Genomic DNA, 20,137 nt, shown 5'->3' with positions numbered 1-20,137 from the left:
GAACAAACAATCGATGTTTTGGGCTGAGCCCCTTCTTCAGTCCTGAAGAGGAGTCTTGGCCTGAATTGTATCTGCAGAATCTTTTGTGTTTATAATGGACTGTTACAGAGCTGGTGAGGGACTGTCACTCTTCAGCAGGTTAGAGTGCAGAAGAATCACCTAGAACAGCTCTGGTCTAGGAGGCTTGGCCTCAGCATATGACAGCTATCTGGACAATAGCCTGAAGGGTTACTGGTGGGTGGGAGTGAGAGGGAGGACTGACTGGCTGTGTTCAGTTCAGATTGCGTCAGGTTCAGAGTGACCATGTGAAGGTCAGGCTGGGATCAGGGGATGTGATGGCCAACGTCATTTTAACTGTAAAATGTTGAATCAACGAAGTCTTGCTGGTGTGGTTGCAACTTTGTTCCAAGCATCTGCACACCCCCAGCTCCCCCTTTCTTCCAATTTAATATACTCTATTCTGTATTTCAAAACAGTGTCTCTTTGTTAGAAACACAACAGGTATGGGGAAACATCCCACCCCGGGATACATTTTCTCTACATTGTATGTAGTTGGGTCAACAACCTATTTCCCTGTTGTACTCCACCAGTCACATGCTCCCAGCCAAAGAAAGACACTTTTATTCCTACTCTCTATTTTCAATTTGTCACCATAATATTTAATAATCTCTAGTTTTGCAGCTTATAGAATGGCTTCTGAGTGGCTATTTCAAGTGGTTCATCCTTGCCTATTTTATGAGCTACAACCTCAAAAATCTCTATCATGTTCATTGAACATAAGTTCTCTGTTGTAAATCCATTTTAATTATACCCAATCTTATTATAAGTGCTTGTTAACACTTCCTTAATAATAGGTTCCAGCAGTTTCCTCACAACTGGCCTGCTGTTCCGTTTTCTCCCTCCCCATTTTTAAACAGTGCAAAAACTACAAACACTGTCGGAGAGAGTTAACTTCTGAAATAGTTCTCATGTTCTTCCACAGATACTGCTTGACCTCCTCAGTGTCTCCATGCTTTCTTGACATGGAGACTAGATCTTGAGAGGTGGGTCCTAGTTTTCAATTCCGTCTGGGATAGAAGGAAATGGAAAAATCCACCATATGAAGCTTACTGCAGGTCCATGCTCAGAGATACTAGAAACACTTACAGTATTTCCCACTTCCACATTCTGGGAGTTTGAATTTTTCTTTTTGTAGAGGAAGATTTGGATTGAGTTGTGTTGGAGATAAATTTAGCTGAAATCCGTATCTTAATTCCACCTCCCCCACCCAACACCAAGCTCAACTTATTCTCTGAGCAATATAGGCCTCAAGTCCGTGAAGAAATATGGAGCCAAGCAATGTGAAGGAACCAGAATAATAGGTACCGACTCTGCTTTGTTCATCCAACATTTTTATTTAATAAATTCTCCAATTCGTTTAGACACACAGTGACGTTGCTTAAACAAAACATGACACTAATGGGCACAAATTATAGATGCTGGCCATCTGTAATTAAAAACAATAAGCTGGAATCATTCACATATCAGAGAGTATATACGGAGAGAGAAACTGGGTAATATTCAGTTTAATCAATCTGAAACACTGTTTCTCTTCAAAGATGCAGGTTGATCAGCTGAATATTAAGAGAATTTTCTGTTTTCATTTCAAATAAGTTAGACAGGAATAATCAAATGTCTGATTTATGTAATAGCGGAATGTCCTGATGGAGAGGTGATAACTCTTTAGCATATATTTATCAACATAAGGTGGTTGACGCAAAAACTTTTAATGGTATTGGCACAATATCTGCACTGATGTAATAGTAGGATTTCAGTTTTGAATCCCCATTTATTTGGATATCCCTGAGTTAACATGTATGATTGTTTGAAGAACTTTAATGGAAATGTGTGAACTGTAATGTGCCAGTAACTTGGCTTTCTTTTTTTTTGGAATTGTCGTTTCATGTGCATTAATGAAAATGCAGTTTTGTAGATTTTGTACCAGAGTTACTGTTGTTAGAGTGGTTTCATTGGAATATGGTGATTACAATAGATTGATAGTCTGGTCCTATTGTAAATTAGTGTATAGCTTGGATATAATTATACTACTGTTCAAATTTGCTTTTTATTATTGAGCCGTATTGCCTAAAAGATGGTCAAAGAGAAAATTCAAATCAAAACTTAGAAAAATAGAGGGCCATGCAGTAGGGAAATTCTAGGTAGTTTCTAGAGCAGGTTACATGGTCGGCTCAACATTATGGACTGAAGGGCCTGTAATATGCTGTGGATTTCTATGTTCTAAGGGTTAAGGGATAACGGTGACGAATGGGGATTGGGATGGACGGTTGTAGAAGTAAGGGGGAAAAGCAAAGAGGTAAAAAGAGTAACATTGATTTCCTATATTACTCCAATGTCTGTGGCCCACATTGTTGGTGTATTGGACACATTCTCAAATTTACAGGTAGTTGGAATTGAAGTACTATTGCGATAACTTAACCAATGCACCAGTATTCCTTGTGCTGCTGTTTTCATGATGGTAGCACAGTTATGCAATCCTTTCAACTTACCCATCTCTTGTGATATTGTCCAAAGTCAGTCCAACAGAGTATTCATTCATCTCTGTCGAGAAAGAGTACAGGATGTTGAATAGTGTATAAAATGTTGATACTGTAATACGTAAAGCTCTGATACTCTGGGAACTTGAGTTGTGATTTTCTGGACTATTGGAAGTTACTCAAATATACTTTTATTTCACTTATTTCACATTTTACACTATCAAAGAAGTTCCAGTGAACCTGGTGAAGTTAAGAGGAGTGGGAGATAGATATATATATAAAAAAGCATCCTGGACCCCAGCTTTGGATGCACACCAACCCACATATCTGCCCCCCCTCGTGTTTTAGAACCCCAGGTTCAGCCAAAATCCAAACCGATAGTTTGGACCCTGTCTCTAGCTGCATTCCAGGTTTTTTAGATTTTTTTTTAGATTTAGTGTTGGAACTCTGAACCCTAGCTTACACTCTAGATTAAGGAATGAGCCAGATGTTAACCTGTCAGGATTTTCAAACAATTGGATTTTTAGAGTTTTACTGTATCTGTAAAATAGGTTTCTGCTTGGACATCAAGCCCAAGAGAGGGTCATTCAAGTCATTTAGCACGGATATGGGGTCTTTCAACTCACCATGCTGACCATCAAGTAGGTAAGGGGTTCCCAACCTTTTTTATGCCATTGACCCTGACCATTAACCAAGGGGTCTGTGGACTCCAGAAGGGAACCCCTGAAGTACAGTCAAAGTCAAGTTTGTTGTCCGATGCACAAGTACATATACATGCATGTGCAATGAAAAAAGTACTTGCAGTAGCATCACTGGCACATAGCATCACATAAGCAGCATTCACAAGAAAAACATAAACATAAATCATGCACAATTTTTACAAGAAAGAATACAATTAGGACAAAAAGAGCTAGTTTTAGTGCAAAGTGGTCATAGTATTGCTGAACTGTAGTGATTATGGTTTGTTAGCTGGTTCAAGAACTGATGGTTGAAGTGAAGCTGGTGGTGTGGGATTTCAGATTTCTGTGCTTCCTCCCTGAGTCAGTGAGTTATACAGCAGAGGCAGGTTCTTCATCCTAACTTGTCCATAGTGACCAAGGGCCCATCTAAGTTTTTCTCATTTGCTCACAATTGGCCCACAGACCTCTCCATGACTTTCTTCTCCATGTACCATTTACCATGTACCTTTTGCCCACCCAAATAAGTCTCACTCACCTGCACATGGTCTGCAGTAGACTTCTATGCCTTGGTAATTCAAGTGCTCATTCGGATACTTTTCAAATATTGTGAGGCACCTATCTCCACCAACTCTTTCCAGAGTAAAGCCGCCATCTGCATGAAAACAGTCTTATTAGTTGTCCTCTAACTCTCTTACACTTTACGTGAAATCCATACTTTCTGTTGTGGAGAAAGCTTTCTTATTGTCTATGCATCTCATCATTTTGCATACCTATATCAGGTTTTCTCCTCGGCCTCCGTATCTACTAGGACAACAAAACTAGACTATCCAGTCTCTCCTCAGAACTGAAACCCAGTCAACATTCTGGCAAATCTCTTCTACACCTTCTGTGACACATTTGTATTCTTTCTATAATGTAGCAACCAGACTGTACAGTACTCCAGCTGTGCTTTAACCAAAGTTTCCTAATGTATGCTCTATGGACTAGCTTAGAAATGCAAACATCCTGTGTCCCTCCTTCACAACTTATCTACCTGTGCTGCCAGATTTGTAGGGCCCATGGATTTATACAACAAGGTGTTTCTGTTCTTTAATATCCTCCCAGGACTTAACATTCATGATCTGTGCCCTATCCACATTAAAACTCATGGAATGCATTGCTTCACACTTATCAGGATCATATGCCATTATTTCAACCAATTGATGAGCTGATTAATCTTGTTCTGAGACCTAAAACTACCCTACTTACTATCAACAGCACCACCAATTCTTGTATCATCTACAAACTTACTAATTGCGCCTCCTGTTTACACATTATAGTCATGCATGTATATTAGAAACTCTAAGGGTTGCAGCACTGACCTCTGTGGTACACCCCTGGTCACAGGCTTCCATTCTCAAAAGCAACTCTCCACCATTGTCCCCTCTCTCTTATATTACAAGTCATTTTGGAAGACTATGAGCCAATTTGGCTTGGATCTCTTGTGCTCTAATCTCTCATTGGCTTTATTGAAGTCTACGTAGGTTCTAGCATTTGTGCTGCCCTCATCCGTATATTTTGTTACTTCATAGACCTCAATCAAATTGTCCAGACAGGGTCTCCCATCAAAATAGCTGTGCTCTCTAACCCTGCTCAGTCTCTATCAAGTGCAGATCAAACCAAGTCCCACAGTTTTCTCCCCCAATAACTTGCCTGCCAGTAATGTTCGTAAGGAGGATAGTGTGTACTGAATTGATACAGAAAAGTTTCTGCAGATGCTGGAAATCTTGAGCAACACACACAAAATATTGGAGGAATTCTGCAGATCAGGCACCAGCTATGGAGGGAAATAGGCAGTTGATGTTTTGGGCCGAGACTTCTCTTGAGGATTGAATTTGATGACCACCATTGCTGAGCATATGAGGACAAACATAGGAGCTGGAGTTGGCCATTTGGTCCTTTCAGTCATGCTTCACCATTCAGTGCTACCCTGTTCCTACCTCATCCCTACGTCCCTTTATCTTTTTAGCTGGAAGAAATATGTATACTTTGTTCTTGAACCTATTAAATGGCATGGCTGGAGAATTCCATAAGTTCACCATCTGGATACAGAATTTTTTAAAAACCCGAGCCACCTGTGAACCAATCAATGATAGATTTCAATTCTGACCAACAACATTTTCCTCCATTCAGCTTCGCAAAAGTTGACACAATCATTGAATTTATTTTCATGTTACCTTGCTTGAACTTGCACTTCAGTTTCTCAGCCAGTAATACTTTATCAATTCCCCACTAAGCCATAGCAGCCTGGTGAGAAATTTAATTGCTTCAATATTCAACTCTTTGTTTATATAATTCAACTATTAGAATGAATTATTTTCCTATTCTCATCATAATCCTGCTGATCTCTCCTTTGTTAGCTCTTCATTTCAACTTAACAAGCTTTTTCTGTGGAAACAAAACACAATTAAAAATATTAGTAATGCACAATATTTTTCTTCGTATATTTCTCTTCGGGAAAAAAAAGTGTCTTCATAAACTTGTCCTGAATCAGACTTTATAAGATTGATCTCTCACTTGTCTTCAGCATAATTTCCAATTTAAAAGTTTGGCAGAAGTTACTTTAAGAAAAATTTCCCACCACGACAGACGATTAACACATAATATGGAACTGCATAAGCTGTGCCTGGTCAGACTGCTCGATGATGTAACTCTGGTCTATAATAATACAATAAAACTGAGCATTTGGGGAGACAGAAAACTCAAGGCAAATTTCGGTATTCAAATAAAGGCAGTTCATTTGATAGATTTTAGCAACTAAATGTGAAATACAGATTTAATCTTTATTTTGTTTGAATACTGAGACATAAAAATGTACTTAAACGTGGGGAAAATCATTCACTAAGTTTAGATGATTAATTCATATCATAGTAGCTCAAACTGCAATAAGATACATATTTTTTAACAATGGCTCAGAGCTTTGGAATTCCCTCCCTGGACCTCTCCAGCCACTTCTTTCCCCTCCATGATTCACCTTAAAACTGCCTCACTACCTCCTTAGTCACGGCCTAACATCTCCTTATATGATTTAGCGTCAAGTGTCTGATACAACTCCGCTGAAGTTTAACTGTGTGTATTTTGTTTGGTATATTTTACCAGTTTAATGAACCGTATGAATGTGACAAATGCAGCTGTGCTATCATTATAACATTACACCCAAAAAAACTTGCCTGGTATTTCCAGATCAAAGTAATTCACCATTCCTTCCCCGCAACCCCACGGCCCCCAATGAGTAAAAGAGGGTGCCGTATCAGTATAATTTTTCATTTGGGAGGGGTTCTCCTAAAGTTAGAACGGTGTTACCATGGTGCCGCAGTACCAGGCCGAGCCCTGAGCTGGCCGGGCAAAGTTCACCGCAGCTTCTGCCCATGGACCAAAGACTTGAGCGGCTTCCATCACGTAGTGCTTTACAGGTCAGCTGCCCTGGTGAGTGCAAACATATTAAAAGAGAATCACACCGATTATCATTGAATTTATCAGTTCGCTGTTCAGCAGAAAAACCCACTATGCAAACACTGCCTGGGTTTACATTAACCAGCCTGTGCGTACATCGCTGCTATTAAAGACAATATCGGAGCTGATTATTGTGTCGCAACAAGTCTCTTTTCTCTATCTCAGCGGGTGACCTGTGGCACCCGAGTTTTATCACTCTGCCTTTTTCTCGCAGTACCTCGCTCACTACCTTTGAACTTAAGCAGACTTGATAGAGAATCCAGTAATGAGAGCAAACGCGCAACACCAGTGCACGCTTCAGTATTAAGGACTTCTGTTTTTTTGGCGATCACCGAGGGACGGGAAGATGTTCAGCCCTCTGGCGGAGACCGAATGCAAGATGTTCACCTGAATGGTGCTGCTTATTGTTTTCAGGAGGAAGTGTCCCTGCGAGCAGACTCCGGTGGACTTGGTGGCGTCTGGCACAAGGCAGTGGCTGAGCCCATGCAGTCTCAGTCGCAGGGCAGTGTAAGTGAATGTGCGGGTCTGACAGTCAGCTATTGCTGCCGCTCCTTGCGCTCGTTTAGCGGAATGTCTGCTACACCTTCTCAGCCAGCTGACGGTGAATGCTATGGGGTTGGAAGGCGAGGTTTGTGAAACGGGGGCAGTTCAGCCGCGGTCTCGCAAGCAGCATTTGGAAGAGCTTCAAAGCACAACCACTGCCCCAACCAAACTCTGAAACAGCGCTGTTAATAGGGCCTGCGTTTGCTTTTGCGGTTAACAACTGGACAAGGGAATTTAATGAATGAGAGGATAGTGCGTGGAAATAGCCGTAAATAGTTTTAATATTTTGGCTTGCGTGTTATTCTAACCTTGTCTCGGCAGGTATTTCCTTGGGCACATCTGAGGTGCGGCAATCCAGTAATGGACTAACAGCCCCACCGACCGAGCCCTCAGACCAAGGAACCTTTGTCCTGTCATAGGACAAATTTCCTGCTTTACCTGACACTCCTGCATTGTTTCCGATGGAATTTCAATCAGGAATGTCTCCCAGTAAACTTTTCTTGCCACCCTTTGCAGCGTTTGGTTCTTTGTTGTTTGGAATGCAGCGCCGCCTGCACACTCCTGCTCTGCGCAACTTCACTGAAGCCTCAAAGCCTGCCAGAAATAACGCGTCCAGCCCAGTTCGGCGGCGCAGCGTCCTCCACAAACTCCAGTTTCCCGAAACTCCGATCCTACCTTCTCCCGATGTAAACTGACGGTGCTCCTGCCAAGACTTTTATATTTTCTCTGCCTGCCTGGTGGCACGCTCGAAAGGAATGGGGCAGGAAGGGTGGAGATCTTGAGCAGGCGGATATAACTGATCCAAAATTCAGCTAGCTTCAGGGAATTTCCGATCCAGTGCCCCAATAAGGGTGGTTTGATGCCTCCCTTTCAGCTCTGAGACATATGAATAGAGAACTATAAAGAAGCACCGCCACCTGATCCGATCTGATGCATGATCTGCCCGTCTTGAGAAATGCATATCTGTTGAAACAAGATAGCGTTTGGAATTGCTTTTCAGTATGTCAGTCGAAAACGCGGTTAAAGCTGTTGACGTTGACAGGACGATCTTGTATGAAATAGTCGCCTGAAAGTTGGAATGGGAACTTTTAAAAAGTAGCCTAGCTCGTAAAATCAAACTCATCAATAGTTTAAACCAAGTTTGTGAATGCTCCAGACTAGTCAGCACATTTTACCGGGATACACAGTATACAGGGATATTGTTTCAGTGAAAAATTTCAGGAACAGCATGACTGAACCAACAACAGCTTGGCTGACAAACTGTTCCCTACAAGGGGGCTGTTGCCAGGAGTGTTCCTTTAGTCTTTTTGCAGACTGCAGAGAGTGCACTCTGCACCACTATTCTGCAGCTTTGAAAATACTACTCAGTAGTAGAGCACTGGACACCATTTGACCCGCCCAGCTCTTTAAACGATCTATTCAATTAGTACCAAAGCGTGCCTCTGCACCAAGAAGTCATGTTGAACTCTTGAAAGCAGAAATTTATCTTTACTCACATGCATGGAGCATGGATTGTAGTGCAGGCTTTGTATTGGATTCTTCTACCACAATCCCCTTCCATTGAAGTGGAAATTTAGGTGCAGATAACAACTTGATATCATGATTTGAGAGCATGACATTGAGGTACACTTCCATTCTTGACCTTTCACATCTGCCTGAGCATACTGATTATCTTTTATTTTCATTTTCAATATCAATTTTTTTGCCAATCTCAAAAAGAAGCAGTGGTGAGCCACCTTCTTGAACTGCCACAATGCCGTTGGGGGGGCTGATAGATTCAGAACTTAAATCTAGTCACAATGATGGAAGAGCAATAGATTTTCACATCAAAGAAACTGCAGATGCTGGAAATATAAAATAAAGGCAGAAAATGCTGGAATTACTCAGCACCTGTGGGAAGAGAAACAGTTAACCCTTCTGGTCAAACGTCCATTATCTGAACTAGGAAGGAGAGAAATTAAGTTTGAAAAAAATGCAAGGAGACTGGGGGGTGGGGTGCAATTGGATAGGTTAAAACCTGGTGACAATAAATTGTTTCCAAACAAGCTGATCGATGAGAGAATGGGAGCAGTCAGGGAGTGAGAACCTGGATTAAACAAAATGGAGCTGTGATACGCAGAGCAGGGCATCTTGCCTGGCAGGTCGCTATCAGAGGGGAAAAACAAAAAAACCCAAACAAGCTGAACCAAGCTGAAACAAGATGGACATTAGATACTGATGGAGAAATCAAGTTACTTGAAGTTGTAAAAGTCAGTATCAAGTCCAGAAGGCTGTCTCATACTCAGATGGAAGATAGTGCTGTTCCTTAGCTTTTCATTTTCCTTTTCTATGTAAAAGAACAAGGATTGAGTTCTCCTGGTTCCACCTCATCACCTCCGTATTTAACAGCATACTCTGCAATTTTTGCCACATCCAAAGAGATTCCACAGATAGACATGTCCTCCTCTCTCCTTCACTTTCAGCGTTTCACAAGCACCATAAGACTGTCTGGTCCACTCTTCTTTAACAATTATATACATCCTTTATAGCACATTCCCTTGCAACCACTGGTGATGCAAAACATGTCCTTTCAATTCTTTCAACAATTAAGGATCTCCAAAAAATGTTTCCACATGAAGCAGTGAATCACGTGCACTTTTTCCAAGCCAGTGTACTGGATTTGGTATTCACAATGTGGTGTCTTCTACTTAGACTGGATGACTGCTTTATGGAGCACCTGTGTTCTGATCACAGGGGCAACTTGAAGCTTTCTGTTGCCACTTGAATTCTTCATCCGGCTGTCATACTGATGCGGTAGCCTACACTGTTACAGTGAGGTCCAACACAAGCTAGAAGAACAGCACCTCATCTTCCAGCTGGACCCATCCCATCCTCCCAATGACCAGATGAACTTGTTTACAACTTGTGCCTATGGTCCCACCAGTTTTACCCTGTCGGAGAATCCCTTCTGTCTCTCTGTCCTTTCAGCTTAACGAACATTTGATCCCTTTGGCGCAGTTCTGATTAAAAGTCTCCTGATATGTTAAATTTCTTTCTTTTCCCACAGATGCAACCTGACTTGCTGGGCAATTACAATATTTCCACTGGGTGTAAATTGCGGTTGATGGACTAAATGGTGTCATTGTCCTTCATGTTGGTAGAGATCATGGATTTGAAAGTAGCCAAGGCAAATAACCACAGTGCATTTTGTAGATGATGCACCCTGCATTCAAGTTGTATAATGGTGGAAGGTAATGAATATTTAAAGCTGTGGATGGGATGTTTTTCAGATTTCCATCTGTCATGAACTTCCTCCATTGGAATAGAGTGAGAAGAAGACATTTTATTTTCATAATAGACATTGTTGAATAAATCAGGTGATTCTCACATGTGAGAGGTTGAATTTTGAAGTAGAGTGTGAGGGGAAGGATCCAAATGTGAATGGCCTGCAGTTGATGGTAAAGAAAGCTAAGAATGGAAGTTTAAACTCTAGAGATAGTTTTAGGATTTAAATCTGTCTTATAGCTGAAGCCAAAGAGAAATCTTTATTTGTAGGTTGAAAGCATGGTTGAAGTAATAGTGAATGTGAATATCTGTTTACACAAAGGAAGTAGATGATGGGAAAATAACAATGAGAAAAAGAAAGGAGGGAAGGAATGGATAAAATATTAATCTATAGAGAAGGTATACTGTGCAAATCAGCATTGCTGAAAGTTGGAAAGTCACTTTCTTCCAGATAGAATGGCTGCTGGGAGTTTAAAGAAGTTGACCTCTTCTCCAGCTGTTCAATATGAAGTAGGTTCAAAAGTTCAAAGTAAATTTATTATCAAAGTGCATATTTGTCACCATATACAACCCTGAGATTCATTTTCCTGTGGGCAAGCACAGTAAATCCAGGAAACACAACAGAATCAATAGGATGGGCAAACAACTAATGTGCAAAGGAAAAATATTAATAATAAATAGAGGCAATAAATATCGAGAATATGAGAGGAAGAGCCCTTGAAAGTGAGCCCATAGGTTGTGAGAACAGTTCTGTGATGGGATGAGTAAAGTTGAGTGAAGTTATCCTCTCTTGGTTGAGAGTCTGATGGTTGAAGAGTTACAACTGTTTGGTGATGTGGGTCCTGAGGTTCCTGTACCTTCTTCCTGACGGCAGCAGTGAGAAGAGCGCATGGCCTAGATGGTGGAGGTCCTTGGTGATGCATGCTGATTTCCTGTGACAGCGCTCCGTGTAGATGTGCCCAGTGGTGGGGTGGGCTTTAACTGTGCTGGACTGGGCCTTATCCGTTACTTTTTGGACCATTTTCCATTCATAAACATTGATGTTTTTGTACCAAGCTGTGAGTCAATCAATGTACTCTCCACTACACATCTATAGAAGTTTGTCAAAGTATTAAATGCCATGCTGCTGGCTGCTGGTCCTCTGGTTTCCTCATTCTGCTGTCAATAATCAGTTCCTTGGTCTTCCCGACATCGAGTGAGAAGTCGTTGTGGCACCACTCAGCCAGGTTTTCAATTTCTCTCCTATATGTTGCCTTTGACTTGGGCAACGGCAGTACCATCAGCAAACTTGAATATCGCATTAAAGCTGTGCATACCCTCACTGTCATTAGTATAATGTGAATATAGTAGGGGCTAAACACACAGCCTTGTGGTGGAGATTGTGAAGGAAGTGTTTTTGCCAATCTGAACTGACTGGAGTCTGTGCGTGAGGAAATTGAGGATCTAATTGCACAAGGAGGTATTGAGTCCAAGGTCTTAAGCTTATTAATTGGTTTTGAGGGGATGATAGTATTGAATTTTTGTTGTTAAAGAGCATCCTGACATCTTCGCTGTCCAGATGTTCCAGGATTGAGTGAAGAGCTAATGAAATGGCATCTGCTGTGGAGTGGATCCAAGTCACTTCTCGGGCAAGAGTTGATATATTTCATCACCAACCTCTCAAAGCACTTCACCAAAGTGGATGTAAGTGCTACTGAACGATAGTCACTGAGGTATGTTACCACGTTCTATTGGGCACCAGTATAATTGAAGTCTGCTTGAAGCAGATGGGTTGCTCAGCCTGCTGAAGAGAAATGTTAAAGATATCGGCGACTGCTCCAGCAGGTTGCTCAGTACAAACCTTTAATACTTTGCCTGGTACGCCATATGGGCCAATGCTTTCCAAGGGTTCACCCTCCTAAAGGATGCTCTTGTATCAGCCTCAGAGTCTGAATTCGCAGGGACATTGGAGGCTGTGGGAGTTGTGAAGATTACTCTTTTTTGATGGTCAAAGCAAGCATAGAAGGCATTGAGCTCATCTGAGAGCAAAGCCTCGTTGTCACCTTTGTCACTAAGCTTTACTTTATAAGAGGTATTGGTATTCAAGCCCTGCTACAGCAGTCGAGCATCCTTCACTCATTCTAGTTTGGTCTGGAATTGCCACTTTTCACATGAGATGGTTTTCCAGAGCTCATACCTGGACCTCTTTTATCTTACTTAATTGGCTGACCTGAATGCCACTGATCTGGCCCTTAACAGATTACGGATCTCATGGTTCATCCTGGGCTTCTGGTTGGGGAGGAATCTAAATGATTTTGTGGGGCCACACTCATTTACCACTGTTTTTATAAAGTCCATGACAACTGTGGTGTATTCATTCAGATCCTCTGATGAGTCCTTAAACAATGTCCAATCTACCTACTTAACCCAATCCTGTAGCCACTGCTCTGCCTTCCACGACCACCTCTTTATTGTCCTTATCTCTGTAGCTTTGCTCTTTAGCCTCTGCCTGTATGCAGACAGAAGGAGGACAGCCAGGTGATCAGATTTCCTGAAATGTAGTTTAGGCGTGGAACAGTAGGCATTGTTAATAGTCGTATAGTAGTGGGTGAGTGTTTTGGCACTCCTGGTGCTGCAGGTTATATGTTGATGATAATTGTGCAGAGATTTCTTCTAACAAGTCTGACTGAAGTCCCTGACAATGATTTGAAAGATGTCAGGGTAGGCTCTTTCTTGTTTGCTGATTGCAGCATTCAATATCTCGAGTGCCTGCTTAACGTCGGTTTTTGGCAGTATGTAAACTGCAGTCAGGATCACGGAGGAGAATTGTTTTGGTAAGTAGAACAGTCTGCACATAATCATTAGATGTTCCAGGTCAGATGAACAAGAATGTGACAAGACTGTTGTGTCGGAGCACCACAAAGATTTTATCATGATACACCAACCTCCATCTTTTGCCTTCTCTGAATCAGCAGTCTGGTCCGTCCTGTGTATTAAGAAGCCTTCAATTTTTGCCAGGTTATCCAGTGTGTCTGGAGTAAACCATGTCTCTGTGAAACACAAAATGCAGCAATTTCTCATTTCCCTCCATTACAGCTATCTTGCACTTAGGCCCTCAGTCTTGTTCTCCAGTGACTGTGCATTTGCTAACAAGATGCTGGGAAAAGGAAGTTTCATTCTCCTGCATTTCAGTCTAGCTTGGAGACCTCCCCTCCTCCCTTTCCATATCGCCATGGCAATATACCTTCATCTGCTTACTTGCATGCTTAAGAGTTAAGTCTGCCAAGTCCTTCAGAAAATCGTTAAATTTCTAGTTTGTTAAGACAGTTTGAAAGACTAGGGGTTACTACTCTAATACTATTGTTCAGGAAAAGCAAGAGGAATTAATCAAATTTACTGACCAATCAGGTTAACATTTGTGGTGGTAAAGTTTTACGAACTTCTATAGGTTAATCAAGGAGTACCAGCATGGATCTGATAAATGGAAACTACTTCAGTCTAAGCATTTTAATTTTTTGATGTAACTGTGAGTGTTGGTCAAGTATGAGTTGTATGTAGATATAGACGTTTGGAAGGAATTTGGCAAAGTGCTACACAAGTGATTGAGTGACAGGAAGCAGAAGGGTGAGCACACAGTTCCTTGGTGTGCACATAATGGGCGGCCTAACCTGGACCCACAACACCACCTCATTAGTCAAAAAGGCAGAGCAGCATCTACATTTTCTGAGGAGACTGAGGTGTGCAAGGCTCCCTGCCTCCATTTTAACAACTTTCCACAGGAGCACCATCCAGTATGTGCTGTTTGGTTGCATCATTGTGTGGTACAGAAAATGCAAGACATCGTACCACAAGACCCTACATAGGATAGTAAAAACTGCCGAGAGGATCACCGAGGGTCTCCCTCCCCCCATTTGTGACATTTACTGGGATCGTTGTATACAAAGGATTTGAGGCATTGTTGAGGTTCCCTACCACCCATCCCACACCTGTTTGATCCACTTTCATCAGGAAGGAGGTACCGGAGTGTCAGGACTAGGATTACTAGATGGGTTTCATCCCCCAGGATGGGAGACTAATGAATACCCTGCCACTACCAAGGTCTTGCCACTAAGTCAGCAAGTTGCTTACTGTTTACCTGTGCTGCACACTTAACGTGCATTTTGAATTATGTATTATTAACTTATTTGTGGTAATATTTTGTTTTTATGTGCTGTGTGTGATATATGTTTTGTGAGTGCACTTTGATCCAGAGGAACATTGTTTTGTTTGGTTGTGTATATACATGGTGCTTGATAAGTTCATGGCCTAAGGTAGAAGGAGTCAATTTTAGAAAACCTAGCACATTTATTTTTCAACGTAGTCCCCTCCTACACTTACACACTTAGTCCAGCATTCGTGGAGCATATGGATCCCTTCTTTGTAGAAGTCGGCGTCTTGGACCTCCAGAAAGTGGTCCACAGCAGGGGTGATTGATAAGTTTGTGGCCTAAGGTAGAAAGAGATGAGTTATTAACTTCAAACTTTCTGCATAATCACTCAAAGAGGTGAACTGCACATGCATGTAACGACAGTTGTATAACTCATCTCCTTCTACCGTAGGCCTCAAACCTATCAATCACCCCTGCTGTGGATCACTTTCTGGAGGTCGAAGACGCCGACTTCTACAAAGAAGGGATCCGTATGCTCCACAATCACTGGACTAAGTGTATAAATGTAGGAGGGGACTATGTTGAAAAATAGATGTGCTAGGTTTTCTAAAATTGACTCCTTCTACCTTAGGACACAAACTTATCAATCACCCAGATGAAAATAAACTTGAACTTGATGACATTTTTCATTCTGAGAGGTGCCTTGCATCAGTGTTCCCTGCAGATCACTTGTGTAACCATTATTTATAATTTTCATAAATGATCTGGAGGTTGGTGAGGAGAATGGGACCGCAAAGTTTGTAGATGGCCCAAATCTTCTCAGAGTAGTTTGGAACGATGTGGATGGCTACATGTTTTAGGATGACAGAGAGAGGGTGGTGAAATGTTCAGGGATCTGGGAGAAAGCATTACTGTGATCTTGGTTGACCAACATGGAAAAACATTACATTATTAATCTCAGGTTTGGGCGGGTAGAGAACATTTGGCATCCAAGGATAGGAACTCTTAAAGGAGGCATGTTGAGAAGGTGTTTTTAAAAAGGTGGGAATGCGGTCTGTGTTAAGTAAACAAGAATATGGAAGTGCATTGATCAGACTGAAATATCGGTATGGCTTCTGCTGAGTTTTGTGGGTAATTTGCGTATCTCTTCGCAGGGACGATTTTAACCCTAGAAAGGGTTCACGGGCACTTGTTAGCTGTAATGAGATATTCTAGTTCCCAAGAAAGGTTGGAAAGGTTAGGACTGTACTCCTTAGAACAGGCAATAAAATCTTGATTGTGCAAATTTGGGAAAATTATTTGCCCTGTCGAGTTAACTGGGACCCTTGGTCAGGGAATGCAAATCAAATGATACAAAATTGAGGAGGGGAGTTTCCTTTCACTTAGCTACAGTCAGATCTACGTGTTTTCACTGAAGAGGAGTGAAGTACTTATTCCATTCATAATTGTAGAAGTTCTGGACAATGAGGAGTATGCATGGCTATATACAAAGAACCTGGGACTGCAGCTATATATGGCTACTTTTTCAAAGAACTGTAAAAAGTTCAGGGGACTGAACAACTGCTCCCTGGTGTTGTGGGCTTCCAGGACTGATATCTACTGCGAGAAGAGAAGATATGGTTGGCAACAAGGCAGCAGGAGATGGCATGTTGCAATGATTCCTTCAGGAAGAGATTCCAAATTCATTGGGGAAGGTGCCCTCCCATGTGGTAAGGATTGAGACATACTGTGTCTCTTGTGATCACTGTTTTCCAAAGGAAGACTTTACTGGTGTTATTTCACTCCCAGTTTGCAAAGTTTTAGTAAAAACATTCTCCAGGTTCCCAGAGAATTCTTGATGTCCTGCTTTTTATTTGGAGAAATGGAAATGTCAGATTTGTAGTGGTCAGAGGAAAAAGGGGAAGTACCACAGAGTGATCACCAAGCTGATGAGTCAGTCACCTTTTAAAATTTATGCCTGTTTGGTGTGAATGCCAGATGGATACGCCAAGCCTTTACCACCTGTGCATTGTGGTTACATAAAGGACTTGCCATTATTGGCTCTTATGTTTATTGTCCTTACGTAACAAGGATCCTGACAACTTCTGGTTGGGGTATCAGTTGCCATGCTACCCTGCAAGGAATAAGGTGTTGTTACCGACAGTGCCCACAGGAGGCAGAAAATGTCATAGATAGGAGGTTCAGGGAGGCGGTGGGATAGTAGAGGAATGGCCACCAGAAAGGATAGGCAGGCAGTGCAGGAGTCGCTGGTGGCTGTTGTTCTCAGTGGCACATACAGTGCTGTGAATAATGATACTGTTGGTAGTACGGCTGGAAGGCCTTTCAGAGGAAAACACCAGCAGCTAAATTGGTGGTACCACCAATTGCTTTGTTTTACAGCAGGGAAGAATGAGCAGTAGTCTCCAGGATGGTGTTGTCTCCCAGATGCCAGAGTCAAGAACGTATTGGTGTGGGTACAAAACATTTCGAGGGGGGAGTTTCTTTGTATCAATATGGATTATAACGATGTAGGTCAGAAGAACGATGTCATCCTGAAAAAGGAATTTAGGGAGTTAACTAGTAAGTTGAAAAGCAAGACCCCTGAGGTTGTAATCTCAGGATTGCTCCTTGTGCTATCTGCTCGTGAGCATAGAATAAAAGACAGCTGAATGTGTGGTTATGATTGTCATATAAGGGAAGGACTTTGGGTTTTTGGATCATGGGATTTCTTCTGGGGCAGGGATGGCCTGTGCAAGAAGGATAGATTGCACTGAACTGGAGGGGGGACCAATGTTCTTGCAGGAACATTTGCCACTGTTGCTTGGGAGGGATTCAACTGGTGAGGTCAGTGGTGACATCCAGAATGGCAGCACAGTAGGTGGGGAGGCTGACTCGTATAGAAAGTTGAACAGAACAAACAGAGGCAGGAGGGGAAGATGACGAGATGATTGGGGTTAGTTGTATTTACTTTAATGAAAGGATCCTCACAGGAGTAGAAATGAGTAGACAATGTCGATTAACCTGTGGGATTATGTTATTGTTGCAGTTACTGAAATGTGGCTGAGGGGAGTGGGCCAATGTTTAGGGATATAGAGTTTTCTGGTGTGACAAAGTGGGAGGAGCCAGTACTCAGGGAGGATATCCTGGAGGGATTGGCTAATGAGGCTGTGTAAACAGAATTTAGCAATAATAAAGGGGTTATGATGGGGTTATACTATAGGCCTCACAACAGGCAGTCGGAATAGGAACAGACATGTGGACAAGTTGTAGGAGGGTCTAAACACAATAATATTATAGTAGTGAGGAACATTATTTTTTCCAATATTGTCTTGAATTGCCTTAGAGGCTTTGATGGGATGGAGTCTGTAAAATGATTCCAAGAGTGTTTTTGAAGCAGCATGTTTTTGGGAGGGGGCTATACTTGACCTTATCTTTGGGAAGAAATATGGGGAAATAATCTCTTTGGGAACAGAGACTATAGTTCAGTAGAGCTTTATCAAGCCCAAGATGGAAAGATAAGGTAGGCCCTGTTTGAGCTGCTTTCCTGAAGAAGGACTGCATTATTGGTGTAGGAGTATTGAGGGAACGCTGCACTGTTAAGTGTACAGTTCTGAGCAAGGCACGCCAAGGTCAATTGAACAATGCTCGGTCAATGCTGCACTGTCAAAGGGTAGTACTGAAGGAGTTCTGTAGTGTTGGAGATGATTGTTATTGGATACTGCTATAATGAGGCTTTGTCACCCTCCAAGATAGATGTAGATATCCACAGTTGTTTTTCCATTAAGAACAGGGGATTCTCCCCACTTCCTGGAAACTAGTACGTCTTCTCAGTTAGTATCATTGAAACACTATCTGGTCATTAAAATATTTGTTCGCAAGCAACTCTACAAGTACTTCAAGTACACTCCTAAAGCTGAGGCACAAGAGACTGCACATTCTGGAATCTGAAGCAACAAAACACTGGAGGTCTTGGTGGGTCAGGCACCATCTGGGGGTGGGGGTGTGCGGGAAGGAAGGGATTGTCCGAGTTTCAGGTCGGAACTGTATGAGGACCAGGAGTGGAGAGGGAAGATGGCCCTTGTCCACTCTTCTAAAGCTGCTTTAGCACAACAAGAAATTATAGTAGGTTCAGCAAAACCTGAAGCCTTTGAGATGGGAATTAAGTCACTAGATTTTAATGGTGTTAAGATAGCACTACCAGTCAGTCTTATGCTCTGAAGGTGAAACAAAAGCAAGATAATCAGATAAGAGGTTTACACAACAGAGCTATATGGTTTCCTTGTGTGATCCCAGGCTAAAACTGACATCCCTATCAATGTTGATAGGTTGCAAGTTCTCCAAGCTGTCAGCAGCAAGTAGATCAGGTGTAATAGCTCATAAAGAGACTGTTGTTTGAGTTTTCCAACAATGTTCCTGGTAGGTAAAGAGGCAGTATCTATTGCTTGCTTCACCAAAATGAGGCTATGCAGCCAAGTGCCTGCCCCCACTTCGCCTGCTCCGGTCAGCTGAAGGAGAAATAGTAGAACTCGCCTTTCTCTGAGCATGGGGTTTGGTGACCTTCCTAATGTAGCATGCTGTGAGATGTGCCAGAGGTCAGCAGCAGCTGGCTGGAATAGTCCTAAGTGTAGGAAGCAACTATGACTCTTACCTTTGTGGACAAAACAGGCACCCTTAGGATTGTATTTAAGATCACAGATTTCTGTGAAGACATAGAGTATTAGCCTTTCAAATAACACAGTTTCAGGTGAAGCAGAGTGAGTAAGTAAATGTGATCTTCTTTCAAACCAGTGAGAAAATTGCACTGTGGGTGAATTTTGCATTCTTTTAGGGATTCTCTGCTCAAATTAAAGTGCAAGAGCAAACAAGTTCCACTGAGAAATCAGAGATCAGGTTTTCTAACGGGCACTAAAACACCAAGAAACGAATTCAAATTTTCTCTGCTGTGGTTTGTAACACTTGAATTGCACAGTTGCTCTGTTTTTCTCAATTGTATTATCAAATATCTGGTTCTTTGACTTGTATTTGGTTTGTAAGACTGGAAATGGTGGTGAAGTTGCTAGGCATCTGAAAATCAATCCATGAGTCCCTGCAGCAGAGGTGTTTGGAGTGTGGTATGGATAATGAGAGCCTTGTTGACTTGAGCCGAGTTAATGATAGAACAAGATTAGATTTTAGACTAGCGGACGGGAGTCTGTTTCTGTTTTGCTTTTCCCTTTGGCAGATTCTCTAATAACAACCAAATCACATTTACATGTGAGAAGTTAAAATTAGAAAGGCTTTGAAGAAAGAGCAAGGAAGTGGGACTATATTCACTTTCAAAGAACCAGAACAGAGATAATAGGCCGAGTGGCCTTCTATATTGTAAAGTTTTTATCACTCCATAAAACAACCCCCAACCAGCATTGTAAACCAAAAGATGTTTATTAATAAATAAACACTTAACAGTGTATGCAGTTAACTTCCGAGCTCCTTATTCACTCCTCCCCCCTCCCAGTTCACCTATGACCTATCATCCTGAA

At 41.9% G+C, this 20,137-nt stretch overlaps 1 protein-coding gene across 4 annotated transcripts in view; it reads left to right on the top strand.

Annotated features, from left to right (window-relative positions):
• Positions 1–20,137, top strand: part of bnc2 (basonuclin zinc finger protein 2) — a 486,445-nt gene that overhangs the window by 115,078 nt on the left and 351,230 nt on the right. Inside the window, exon 1 of one of the 4 annotated variants that reach the window (XM_063048915.1) lies at positions 7,088–7,213. The exons of the other annotated variants lie outside the window; for them this stretch is intronic. Coding sequence (XP_062904985.1) covers positions 7,190–7,213 — 24 coding nt within the window. The 5' untranslated portion in view covers positions 7,088–7,189. Of the gene's footprint in view, positions 1–7,087; positions 7,214–20,137 lie in introns of those variants that run through there. 4 annotated transcript variants of the gene reach the window in all.

The sequence above is a fragment of the Mobula hypostoma genome, chromosome 5 (genome assembly GCF_963921235.1).
Source record: "Mobula hypostoma chromosome 5, sMobHyp1.1, whole genome shotgun sequence".
NCBI classification, from domain to species: Eukaryota; Metazoa; Chordata; class Chondrichthyes; order Myliobatiformes; family Myliobatidae; genus Mobula; species Mobula hypostoma.
This window is presented reverse-complemented; position numbering and strand designations above follow the sequence as displayed.